Source organism: Falco rusticolus, chromosome 7 (assembly GCF_015220075.1).
Source record: "Falco rusticolus isolate bFalRus1 chromosome 7, bFalRus1.pri, whole genome shotgun sequence".
Taxonomy (NCBI): Eukaryota; Metazoa; Chordata; class Aves; order Falconiformes; family Falconidae; genus Falco; species Falco rusticolus.
This window is the reverse complement of record NC_051193.1, coordinates 22,831,602-22,844,880: the sequence shown is the minus strand read 5'-3', so window position 1 is coordinate 22,844,880 and position 13,279 is coordinate 22,831,602. Positions and strand designations below refer to the sequence as shown.

Below are 13,279 nucleotides of genomic sequence, written 5' to 3'. Positions count from 1 at the left end.
GGCACCCGGCAGCGGCGCGGCCGGGCCTGCTCCGTGAGCGGGCGGGCGGCGGAAGGCGCCGCTCCACGTCGGCAGCGGGCCCGGCCGCCCCGTGCTCCCGCCAGGGGCCGGGGCGGGGCGGGGCGTCCCTCCGGCTGGGCCCGGGCGGGGGGCGGCGGGGCGCGGCCGCACTACAAGTCCCGTGAGGCGGCGCGGCGTGGGGCCGGCCCGGCTCCCTGCGTGGCGGGCGAGGCTGCGTCGCGGCGAGGCCAGGCGCGGGCGATGCCGGCAGAGGGAGAGGAGGGCCCGGCGGCGGCCGGCGGGGAGGGCGCGGGGTCCGGCGGCGGCTCGGCGGGGGAGCAGGCCGGCCCCGGCGCCCCCAAGCTGTGCGGGTACCTGCAGAAGCTGTCGGGCAAGGGCCCCCTGCGCGGCTTCCGCAGCCGCTGGTTCGTCTTTGACCCCCGCCGCTGCTACCTCTACTACTTCAAGGGGCCGCAGGAGGCGCTGCCCCTCGGGCACCTCGACATCGCCTCCGCCTGCTTCAGCTACCACCAGCCCGAGGCCGCCGCCGCTGCCGCCGCCCCGGGGGACGAGGCCGCCGCCTTCGAGGTTCATGGCCCCAACGGCGCCGTCGCCGTGCTCAAGGTAGGCCCGGGGCCGGGCGGGACCTGCCGCCGCCGCGTCCCCTCAGCCTCCCCTCGGGCCGGGCGGGCCGCTCCCCCCGGGCCCCGTCGCTGCCGCCAGCCCGGCTTTGCCAGCGAAGAAAAGCGCCGTTTCCGCCGGCGCCCGGGCAGGGCAGCGGAGCCGGGCGTTAATTTCAGGGCTGCTTCCCCTCCTGGTGATTGCGCCGTTAAAGCGCCTCCGGAGGGGCCGCGGGCGCCGGCGGGCGGCCCAGTGGCGGGGCGGCTGTGCGGGAGCCACACGTGGAAAACGCCTTTCCGAGTAAATGGGGCGGGTGGGGGCGAGGGAGCGGGTGGCTGTCGGTTTTGGGGTGCTCACCCCGAAAGGTGCCGTGTGGCGGCCGCTCCCCGCCCGCCGCCTCCCGACCCGGCCCGGGCGCTCGGGTCCTGCCGCGCCCTTCCCGCAGCGGGACCCCCGGGAGCGGGGCGCCTGGGAGTGGGACCCCGGGAAGCCGCCTGCGCTCGGTGGAGAGGGGCCATACCGTGCCGAGCACCCGTTGCTGCTTCCCCGCAGGCACCGTGCCTGCGCACCGGCCGCGGGCGATGGACCTTGCTAGCGCGGCCCTGGCGTCAGGGTGCGATCCGTGAAGTCACCCGAGTGACACTGCCGGGTCCCTGCTGTTGGGAAGGGTCTTCTGCACACCTGGCCGACGGTGACGGTCTGAGCACCGGCAATACACGATGGTAGAGGACGGCTTTATAAAGCTCTTTGGTATTCTGTTTTGGTAAAAATGAATGGTTGGCAAAATAGGGAATCATTAACATACCTTATAAGTATATATTCTTATATATGTATATAAGAATAAGCACATTAACTGGAAAACTAATATGATAATAGTTTTAACTATATTTGGTTAAGGAAAAGCAACGTGATTGGCAGTTCTGCATGCCTTCATGTGTAAACCCTACCTTTTTCTTTGTATTGCTGTAACGAAAGATTTTATTGCTCTCTGTGAATCTGCCTTTATAGCCCAAGTGTTTATGTTACAGAAGTTTAAAACTGCAGACTCAGTGTAAGCTTTGATATTTTTTTAATAGCTAGAGGGTTTTTGTTCGGTTTTGGTTGGTATCTAGTGATTTTTGTGGGGAAACCTGCAAGAAAATACATAATGCACTTTCTGTTTTGAGGATTCTTTTTGAATAGGAGGGTCTTTCTTGAGAAACATGCACCTCGTGATGAGAACTATAGTAGGAAATAGTATATGCCACCTGTGTAATAAGTAACTGGTCTGTCAGACGGTACTCTGGCAGCAGCCATGGGTGTCTTCTGCAGTCATGAGGATAAAATTCTTCTACTCAACGCTGACGCACAAGCATAAGGAACAGGGAATTTCCTTTTGCAGGTTTTTCCTGATATCTTTTTAGTCTGATGTTACTGTTCGGCCCATGCTTTTTGTATTAATCCCCCCCCCCCCCCCCCCATATTCTCTAGGAAAGAACTTGAATGGATTGGAGCTCTCTTCATGTTTCCCTTAAGGATATTGAGAAAAGGTGCCAGTTAAGGCAGTCAAAGTAATTTCTGTAATTAGCAGGGGGGAAAAAAAAAAAAAAATCTTCTACCTCTCATGTTGTTATGATGCTTGCCCTAAAGTGGTCAAGTGATTGCCCATAACAATGCTATTATGTTATAGGTGTTTATATAATAAATAAGGAATTAATGAAAATTTTGAGGGATATTGGAGGACCAACTGGCCTTTTGTGGCTGTGTGATTTAACAAGGGATAAGGCTTTCGCAGCTGGAATTAATTTTCTTCTACCCAACACACAATAGTTCTTTAAGGCCTTTAAAAACATCTTCCAGCTAAATTAGGTAGACTCAGAATTCAGAATGAATTCCAGATGTTAGATTTAAAAAAACCCCAACAAAAACCAAAAAACAACCCACCCCCCTGACTGATCTAGCTCCTGTTGAAATGTGATTTCATCTATCAAGAAAACATTACACACTGAGCATAAGGAGTCAAGTCAAATGTAGTCTTTGCCCTGAAACTCACATGCCTTCTTTTCCTCAATTTGCCGCTTGTTCAGAATTTCCAGATCTTGTGATCTGGTCTTTCCCATTCAGTATTATAAGCTGAGAGGAGCAACAAGAAATAAGCAACTGGAATTCTGGATTGAAATGATGGTGCTGTTGAGGAATGCATTATTTCTTCATAATGCCTCAGTTTTTTGCTAATGTAATGATTCCATCATCTGAATTGCTCAGTCTTTGCCATTTAATGGGAGCTGAGGACTGTACAATATACTTAGGTTTTTTTCTCAGTGTGATGATGATTTCAGGGAAAATGTACGGTAGCCTTTACAGCAAATAAGGCAAATCGTTTATAATTTAGAAACGTAGATAACCAACCTGACACTTGCATGATTATAGCTTTTCTATGTATTTTCAACAGTTAAGTACATTAGAAGAAGCTAATTGTGGGTAAAAAGCTTTTCCATCTAAAATATGTAACTGGTGCCGTCACTTTAGGTAAAGGAGCAGAGAAAATTACAGATAGAATATGTTTGAGAATATTTTCATGGAAAGGGCCCGATCCTGCAAATACTTGCTGTAACGTGGAATGCTGGTAATACAGACAAGTGAATGTTTGCACAGTGAGGTCTGTCATTAAGGGAGAAAAGCATTAGCATTATGAATACATGTAAATGAACACAGGGGCCCATCTCTCATTTATTTTTAAAGCAGCATCTTGTGCTGACACAGCTCACTTGCTTTTGAAACAAAGAAATGCTGGCCACTGATGGTAGACTGTGTGTCTAGCCACTTGTGTGGATAACTTCTTTGTGAACAGTGGTGAGTTGGGAGGGGAGGGGAGTAGAAATTGCACAGAGTTCTTAAAGAAAAAAAACTTTGCTGGGTTATTGCCAAGCGGTAAGCATTCCAGACACTGCGGATTTTGGAGCCCAAATCCTTGAAAGTATTGGGCACCAAACTTGCTGAAATCAGAATTATTTAGGAGCTTTTACTCTAATTTGTCAATAATCTTTAAGGATGTGGCAGTGATTAATAACGGGGTGCTCGAGCTCAAGCAGTATTGCCTTAGAACCAAACACCATTAGGGCCTGACTCAGCTTAGAAGGTAGCTCAGCAGCAAAGGTGTTTTGGAGCTGATTTTTTTTTTTTTTTTTTTTTTTTTACTTTGCTGGTTAGTGGTTGCAATGCTTTAATTAAATTGGGCTGCCCTCCAAAAAAAAAAAAAAGCCATCTGGCTCCAAATTTGCTGTTTGAGTGTAGCAGGATTAGTAAATCTTGAGAAATGCAAACTTTTTGGTGATGTTCCTTTTCACAAAAAAGCTTGAGGGAGAGTTTGTTCGTGTTCAGAAGAGGATTGAGATAAGAATGTTCACAAGTTAGCTCAGAATGGTGGGTCTGCTTGTTGCATTTGTTTGGACTCTTCCTGAAATTGTTTAATATTGGCATCTGTGTTCCACTAGCGGGTCCAGGTAGAGGATGACAGTGGGTAGTTGTTTTCTCCCAAGTAATTCTTCTGTTTGCCATGTGTGCATCAGTTCCTGCAGGATCCTTAGTGGGAGAATATAGGGGAATGGTTTTAAGTAAATTAAAATGATTTTCCATCACTTATGTTAAAAAATACATGGGACTCTGGCTTTTCACTTATAGTGTTGCTGCTGTTGTCTGTAAGTTTACAAAAATAATTCCTTATCTCTCACCAGTTCAGATAACATGGTCGTTTTTCTTCTTGCAGAAATGCCTCCATTAAAACATGACTAGCTAATGTTCTTTCTTACTGCAGAGCCACACAATAGTTTAGTACAAATAAGGATTTTTTTTTTTTTGCGAGATTGCAATGTTGCACCTAGTTAAATGTTCTGTCTCTCGTGGTGGGCAGAAGCCAAATACTCAGAGAAGCCATGAGAAATAGGGCAAGCAGGGAAATGTTCCTTCCTTTGATGCGTAAAGTGAATTTAAAAAATGTTTGCAAATTTGCCTTTTGTTTAGGAGTAGGGGGAAAGGGAGACCTAAAATAATTCTGTGTGTGGTTTAAAAAAAGGTCCATTTTAAACAACAAGCTTCAAAGACTAATTTTGTTTAATCAAGAAGTATCTTAACAGAGATTCTCAGGACACTCTTGTACTTGTGAAATAAGGAAGATGGCTATATACATTCAGCAAAAACTGTTCAGAGGGAGTGGAAAACTCCATACGAGAAGGAAGACTGTGTATGTGAAAGAAGGAAGGCAAAGTAACAGGCAGGGTGGAACAGCAGGGTACCAAATAATTCTTGGGAAACCTACTTAAAATAGGGGAGGGAGAAACTTCTGCTCTGCTTTCCTGTTTTAGTTGAAGGACCATAGCTGCTAATGACCCAATCAACGTGTAACAATGACATCAGTTGTAAACTGAGGATGCATATGTGCTGCTCAGCAGAGAACTAGGGCAACTGGGAATTTAAAAACAACAAGGAGCAACTCCAATAAAAAAAAATTAATGGTTTTCTGAAGACTATTGGGGAGAGGATAATGGGACAAATTGTGAAAAAGGCTTATGATGTTGAACTAGTGATGAGCAGAAGTTCATTGCAGGTATGACCTAGATTGACCCCAGGTGAATTGCCTCATTAGTTGGGTTGTGGTAGTGAAGCCAACCACTGAAGTGTCACATTCTGTGTTAGTGGAAACTTTGAATTCTTCGTGGTTTTTTGCTGGAGCACACTAAAACATAGCTTTACAAGGCCTGTGTGCAAGTCTAGGTGAAGGGAATATAGGCCCTCAGATTTACCAGAAATGAAGGCTTGGCACTGGATAAAACTCCAAAGGAAATACGTTTGTGCTAGAAATAAAAGGGGAGATGTTTACTCTTTGCAGCAAGTGACCGGAGGCTGTAGATTTCAGCTTGCTGCTGTGGCCCTAAACTAACAGTGATGGCTGTGTGGATTGATGTTCCCCAGCGTCCAGTTCTTTGACGCTTTGTGAGAAACATCTTAGACACTTCTAAATTATTCTTGTCCCATGTCTTTTTTTTTTCTTTTGTTTTAATGAAGGAAATGTTTTCCTCCAGTATCCTGTGAGCAATCAAGATTAAAGGAAACTAATTCCTATTTCAGATAAGAAATATCTTGCTTACATGCATTTCTTACCGACTGAGAAAAGTGAGCCTACAGTGTCCTCTTGCATCACTATTTGGTTTATTTCAGTACTTGATTTGACTTACGAATGTTTATTTATGTGTCTTAAGTCTTCCCATGTATGATGTACTGAGACGAACTGGAGCAGCAGCTACCGGAGTAACTGTGTCTGTTTTATGATTAACTTCCTTACACAGCACTTCAGAGCCATTTGCTGTCAGGTGTTGCGGGTGTTAAACTTTATATGGATAAAAAAAGCCAAATTGTAAAATAAAAATCTATCTCTGTGATTGCTGAACACTAAGATGGCAGATTGCTGAGCCAGAGGGACCACCCAGGGAAGCATCAGTTCTTGTTTGCCACATAGCCTGTGCTGTCTTGTAATTAGCTGCTCTCAGGGTCAAAATATGGTGGTAAATGGATCTTTAGTTTGACTAGACAAGAAGTGTTCTCAGATCAAAACTGAAGACTAATTTTTGCCATTTGTGCTTTACGCAGCACTTGCTGTACTTCCTTTGTAAGGAAATCCGTGTGGTTTGCTGCTCTTCACTCTTCTGCAGCTATACCCTGGACAGGTACCGTCTTCCGAGGTGACAAAGGCAACAGGAAGCTATTTGAAGTAGTCTTTAAAGGGTAAACACAGTCATTTGCCCAAGTAATGAGGGTTTTTCATGGATAATGCCACTAAACAGTTTGGGAGAAGGCAGGAGGAAAACTGGCTGAAAGGTGAGCGCTCTGTGTGGTTACAAGCTGAAGGACTTAGGTGGGTGTCTCTTAACAAGTGTTAACATCTTGTTCCGAGCGTAGGGTGTACTACGGTGAACATGCTAGTATCAGGTGGTGTCAGCTGCTTGTTCTAGAGTGGCAGCTGAGAGTGTATATTGGAATAAAAATGACTTTTCCAAGTGAGCACCTGCAGTGTCAGTTACCATCACTTACTCTCTTGTTGATACTTGTAGGTTGTCATTTGACACACTTTGAAATGACTCTTACAGCTGTGGTTCTTACTGAAGCTTAAAGATGGGTTTGAGTTCTAGCTCACTTATTACCTATTTATGCTAACAACTGTAGGCTTGTAGTTTAAATATTCTTGTTAGGCTTTTTGGTGTTAAATATGACCTTTCTGTAGAAGTTAGTTAGCTCGTGGGATCATCGAGTAATAACAGTATGTAGATTTAGTCATTAATGTAGGAGGCATTACAGTGCCTAATTAATTTGTTGGTTTCTGCTGGTAGTAAAGCAAGTAAAAAAAAAAGAAAATGGGAATCTTACTGAGTGTGTGTGTGACTTTTTTTTTCATAATGTAGATTTGTAGTTATATATTTAAATAACACTGTGTAAAATTACAAGATGATACTACTGTATTTTCTTACGTTTGAGTATAAAACCAGAGGAAAAAAAAGTGGGACTACTTCTAATGGAAAATGGATTTGGCATGAAAGTAAGGGATGTTATGTTTGCACAAGGTGCACCTAGTACGTTGGTGGTTATTTTGAATCATGCTGGTTTGGGGTGATGATACCTTGCTGGTTTGCTAATTATCTGGTTTGGGTTTTTTATTGCACTTGGAATTACTGTATTCATATACCAAAGACTTGCAGTGATCTTGTCAGCGCTCTGGTTCTTTGTGTTGTAGGCTGCAACTCGTCAGGATATGACATACTGGCTTCAAGAACTTCAACAGAAGAGGTGGGAGTATTGTAACAACCTTGACGCAGCAAAAAGGGACAGCAGAACTTCCCCTACACCAAGTGATTTTTCCAAAGGTCTTGTTGCCAAAGACAACCCTGGTACGTTGAAAAATTAAGTATAATCAGAATGCATGTTTCTGTTCAGTGTCAGTTAATCAGTACAAGCATAGCACTGGGGTAGAGAACAGTCTTAGGAAGCTTTTGTCACTTGTTATCAAGTAACTCTGTAAACTTTGTGTATGTTAATGATGCTAAGATTATTTAACGTAAGTGTAATTTTATGTGTGATTTCATGTCTTATGAAACCTGTTGGTTTCTTTAAAAACAGATTTTTAGAAATGAAGTAAAATGAAGTAGTCTTATGACTAAGTTTCATTAAGTTGCAAAGTACAGTTTAGGTTAGATCGTTGTCTTTCAGTAGTTGCAGTATCTTAAAAGCTTACTGTGTTAAGTATCCTGAGATGTAAACGAGTTTTTAATGGGAACAGGTGTATTTTGCATTCTGAATTACCACACTTTGTTCCCAAAAAAGTATGGTGTGGTGAATCTATCTGACTGATGAAAATTTCCTGTCTTTTAAAATGGGAAGACATTTTGCACTGATACTACAGAAGTGAAATTCAGTCTCAGTAATAATCTGTAGTCAAGCAAAATGTAAGTTTAGACTGACATCAAGAGTTTTATAAAAATGTGTCACTGTATCGTGCAAACTTGCTCTGCATTTTTGCAGAATTACCTTGTATTCTGCAAATAACACTGGTTGAGCACTTCTGAATTGTTTTATTCCTGAATCATTACAGAAATGGATTGCTTCTTATTTTTGTTACCCATAAATAAGACTGAGTAAAATCCTGTTCTGTGCCAAGTTAGACATTAGTAAAACTCTCTTGGGTTTAAACAGAGTCTTGAGGTCAGACATATTTCATCAACAGATTTTATATTTTGTTCATTTCAATTTGCTTATACTGTAAAACCAGAAATGTTAAGCTGTTGTCTTCCCCACCCTTCTCGCCCCTCCCCTGGTTCAGGTCCCATGCTGCAGTATTGTCCTCTAACCCAGTTTACTGCTTTAATTTGAGAGCAGTCTGCTTGTAGCTGCTTGCTCAACCGCAGCTGGCTTCAGAGTACGTGTTTTCATAGGGGCTCAGCTTGATGTTTCAGCTATCCCAGTCTAACAGCTAGTCACTAATTAAGGAAATGCCCAGCTTTCTCCCTTGACGTAGCACTGGTGCTAATCTCATCCTTCCTTACACTAGCGCAGGGAGTGCAGCCAGCAGGAAACAAGTTTTTCTCCAGGTTGGTTTTTGGCCAGGGTAGCTTCCTGATGTGGTTTGCTGTAGGGGCAGGTGAGTACCAGCATCAGCCTGCGAGAGTTGTTGGTAACGTGAAGTGGGGTGGTTTGGCACCACCTTTCTGGCAGCAGACAGCCTGGTTAGCAGCTTGTTAAGCTATATGCAGCAAGAATGTATGTGTCTGTGTACAAAGATGTAACGGCTTGCAGGCGTTGGAAAGGGCAGCGGGCTTTTGCTCTTTCAAACATTGGCCTTCCTACCTTCAGCCTCTCACTCCCTGCTATGTAGTCCACCTTTTTGCATTTTGTGGTGTTTGTCTGACCCTGTGTTGAGTTCGTTGAGGTCAAAAGTTAGCCAGAAAGGAAGGTGAATTTTTTTTTCGGCTAGATTAATGAGCGGAATATATTTACTGTGCAGTCAGGTGACTTCCAGAACTGATGGAAGGAATGGAGGGAACAAGTCATAGCAATAATGAGGCAGAGCAGCTACATACAGGAAGGCAGTGTAAAGGAGCAGGCAGGACCGCCCTCTTGGCAGCAGGTTGTTGGATCAGACCAACCGCAATATGTAACTTGGCCCCAAGTCTCTGTTCTTTCGTGTTTGTGCTGCTTCCCTCAGAGCGTAGGAACAATGTAAAATTAACCCGCTGTCACTGCGGTCTGCGTAGGTACTGTTCCCTCACTCCTGTTTTGCATCTAGCAGTTGTAATCCAGTCACTTTAGATGACTGATCGGATATTTTCCTTTCTTTTAAATCACTGGGGGGTTTGCAGATCAGCAAGCTGAACCAATTTGTGTAAATTGTAAAAAATATTCAATTATTATTAAACCCAGAGCAAGGAATGTCAAGATAAATTGCATGGGCTGAGTAGACCCATCCATTTAAGGGGCAGCCTGCAGTTAAACTGCATTATGTATAACTTGAAACTGCATCTAGAGTATCTCATTTTTGAGGACAAGTCACGATAATGACTTTACCATAAACTGAAGTGTTGGGATTTCTTCTGGGGAAAAAGAGTGAAGACCCAGAGTGATTGATGATTGTTTCTTCATTTTTAAATAAGTACTCCAAAAGTTTCCTGTAGAGTTGGGGGGCTGTTAAGGCTCTGATTCCATGTTGATGACTACAACATGTGTCTTGTTTTTGGTTTGGTTTGTTGTGTCACACCCCCCACCCCACCCCCAGTAAATACACATTCAATGATGTGCTTTATACTGGAGCATAGAAATTGGTTTCTTTTGCTTTAGTGCTTGAGTACAGATGCTACCACTAGTGTTTTAAATGGGCAAGCAGTCTGTCTTCAGTCTGGAACCAAAATTGCTCACTGTAGTCTTGCCTGTTTTGTCCTGTCCCCCTGTGGTGTTTCCCCAGCCCCAGTTTAGAAATCTGGACTAACTGGAATATAGGTAAAGCTAAGGTACTGCTTTTTGGATCAGGCTTGACAAGTTTTTAAGAATATTCAAGGTAGTGAAAAATACTCTCAAATACTTTTTCAAGTGGGTTGTGGGAAAGCCGATGTTACAAAAATGAATCTGTAAGATTTGTCATGAAGCTGCCTTACTACTGTGGAAGTCAAATGATTCATTCTTCATAGCATATGGGATTTTTTTTTTTCTTGGAATTGATTGAATGTTAATGTAGTTTTTATGATTTCAGTTCTTAGTTATGCTGTTCCTCAGCTCTTAATTTGCATTAATAAAAAATGGTATATGATGTATTTATGAGATTGGTTTGAAGTAAGTTGAAAAACAAGGTAATTTTTTTGTGGTGGTTGCATTAGCAACCACATTATATTGCTGTGCTGTATCTGGTGCATAGTCTGTACCTCTAACCAGTCAGCTGGCTGGTCTAAGTGGCGTTTCACGTACAACGAGCAACCTCAGGAAGTCAGAAAATTCGGCCAGACTGATAAGCACGCCTGCTGGAGGAAATGCATTTATTACAAATTCAGCTCTTGAGCAATTAATTTACCTGGACCATACTATAAAGAGACTCTGTAGTCCTGTCAAATCATACGGGTAGAAGAGGAAACAAGCTGTAAGTACAAAAGCGGAATGTTAGTATTCCAACTTGGGGTTAGGTGCCCACGTGTTGTTTGGCACAGGGATTGGTTTGTTCTTTTTTCGGGGTGGTTCATTTTTTGGTTTGGTGTTTTGTGGTTTGTTTTTCTTTTGTGGAAACCTGTTTATTATCCTTCCCCTTTATTAGACAGTGAACATGATCAAAAGTTAGTTTTATCTAACTTAGGTGAATTTTGTTCTGCTCAAGCAGTCAAGGTCCAAAAGAATTTGGAATTTAGTTGAGCTCATAAGGCACTGAAGAAGTTTCTATCAGCACTGTTCATAAAATAAATCAAGACAGTGTAATTTATACCTGTATTTGGAAGATGACATGATACACTTCTCTTTCAGATACCATTTTTCAAGGGTTTGATAGATTTGTAGTATCAATGATGTTTTTTATATTTGATATTCTGTATCACAAAATGTTCTGTCTTTACCTCTAACTTTCAATATGGGCTAAATAAAAGTAACCAGCTGCTGAGTAACTGGGGGGTAGAGCTTGCTTAGGGATGGTCTGGCTGCTAGTGCCAAGTGATCCTCAGAACAATGACTGGAAGGTTCACCAGTGATAAAACAGGGTATTGTGATTTCCCAGGATTTTTCCCTTCATGCAGAGAATTAAGTCAGAAGCCCATCCAGTGTGTTACTTTCTAATGTAACTGCTGAATCAAGCATCAGTGTCCTCAACATTTTTTTTTAATTTACTCTGTACTTTGTGAATGGTATGGAGAAGAGTCTGAAAATTACATTTGAGCTTGTTTTTAACTTGCCTGTTCAGAGGGTTTGTAGAAGCCCATGAACCACTTCAGGCTTCTCTACAGTGCTTTTGCTATTCATAGTGTATTCCGTACTCCGTGTTTCCTATTCCCTCTGCCTGCTGGAGGAGGGGTGAGGGAGAAAGCAAGCTATTCAGGATAACGGGAACGCTGAGGTAACATTGCACTACAGATCCTACAGCATGTCTTGGACAGTGGTATGTTGGAGGCCTGGTGAGCTCTGTTGGATCAGCTGGGATCCTCTGGACATTTAGCTCTGGCTGAGGGGTAGTGCGGGTTTCTGGCAGGTTCCTGTGGAGCTGTTCAAAGGCTGTGAGTGTGCTGGCATGTGTGCAGTGCCAGGCCGGGGCTGCACGTCCCCATGGCTCTGTCCCGGACCTGCAGCGTGGCCGAGGTGCGCAGGGGTTGGGCTGGTGGGTTCAGGTACAGCTGTGTTCAGCTTAACCAGAGCTGCTAAGTCCTGGCTGAGCCGGTGCCCCCGTGCCGGTGGGCCTGCGGCGCCCGCCCCAATGTTCTTGGCTCCGGGGACGCGGGCCGGGTGTGCACAGCGCTGGCTCAGGCCTGTTAAAGCTCACTGACTTGCGGCAGCAGCGTCACTTGTAGGATGAAGCACAGCCTGAAAGCTGTGTCACGGTGTTCTTGTGACACTGTTCCTGAATTAGGAGTTCTGATAGACCTGAGCTTGTTTTACAAAGGGGTTTTGTGGATTAATAATATTCATCTATCTTAATTTATATGGCTTTATAGCTGCTTAAGCTAGATGAATCAGTATTGGCTAATTGATTGTAAATCACTCGTGAAATAATACTTCATGAGCGTCACACAAGGCCTGTTATCAGAAGTATGTGGCTACAGTGAAAGCTCACTGAGGAAAACTGTGCTATTTTTAAAGTTCTTTTGAAAAAAGCATTTAATAAAATTATGTTGCAATTTAAAGTAAAACCCTAACTACGTTACTAGCAGTCTTAGTACTATGTGACTTCATATAGCTACTATTCTTATACTTACTGAAAGTTTTACCTATTTTTCTTTCTCTCTTTGTCTCTGGTGCGTGTGTGGTTTTTTTGTGTGTGTGTTTTGTTTTGTTTTTTAACATAGATTTGAGTGTCCTAAGTCAAAATGCTTCAGCAGAGAGAGCTAGAAATATTCTAGCTGTGGAGACTTCTCCTACAGACCTGGTGGGAGAACAAGCAGCTTCCCAACCTGCACCAGTCCAACCGAGTGCCCTCAATTTCTCGCTTAAACAATGGAGTACCGAAATCAAGTAAGTTGGGAACATGGAAGAAAGAGTTATTGTGAGATTGATAGTAGCTGGCAGAATAGAATCTGTTTCCTACTGAAAGATGTGTGTAGGTGGAGCTTTTTAGAAGAAATGAGGGTGATGGGGTGGATCAGTATACTGGACTGTATCTCTTAAAGTGTAACTTTTTTTAAAAAAAAATTCTAATTATTTATTTGAAAGGCATAGCTGAATGTCATTGTGTAGCATTACTGATACCTGAAAGGGGGACTCTAGACCTGTAAAGAACTTCTGGTGGTGGCTTTGCCCTCTGAACCCAAGCAGGGAGCTGGGAGTTTTATGCTCAGCTAGTATTACTTTTTATCCCTCATTGTGTAATGGAGCTGCTAATTGGTAGCATTGTAGCAGTCATAGTATTTAGTGCTTATGAAATATTTTTAGTGATGAAAATCAAAACAATATAACCATTCTT

The 13,279-nt window shown here is 43.6% G+C and overlaps 1 protein-coding gene across 2 annotated transcripts in view; it reads left to right on the top strand.

Moving 5' to 3' along the window:
* The first annotated feature begins 246 nt into the window (after positions 1–246).
* Positions 247–13,279, top strand: part of TBC1D2B (TBC1 domain family member 2B) — a 37,025-nt gene continuing 23,992 nt past the window's right edge. For both annotated transcript variants that reach the window (XM_037394400.1, XM_037394399.1), the window contains exons 1-3: positions 247–624; positions 7,382–7,535; positions 12,666–12,831. In XM_037394400.1, the coding sequence (XP_037250297.1) occupies positions 262–624; positions 7,382–7,535; positions 12,666–12,831 (683 nt within the window). In that variant the 5' untranslated portion in view covers positions 247–261. The remainder of the gene's footprint in view (positions 625–7,381; positions 7,536–12,665; positions 12,832–13,279) is intronic.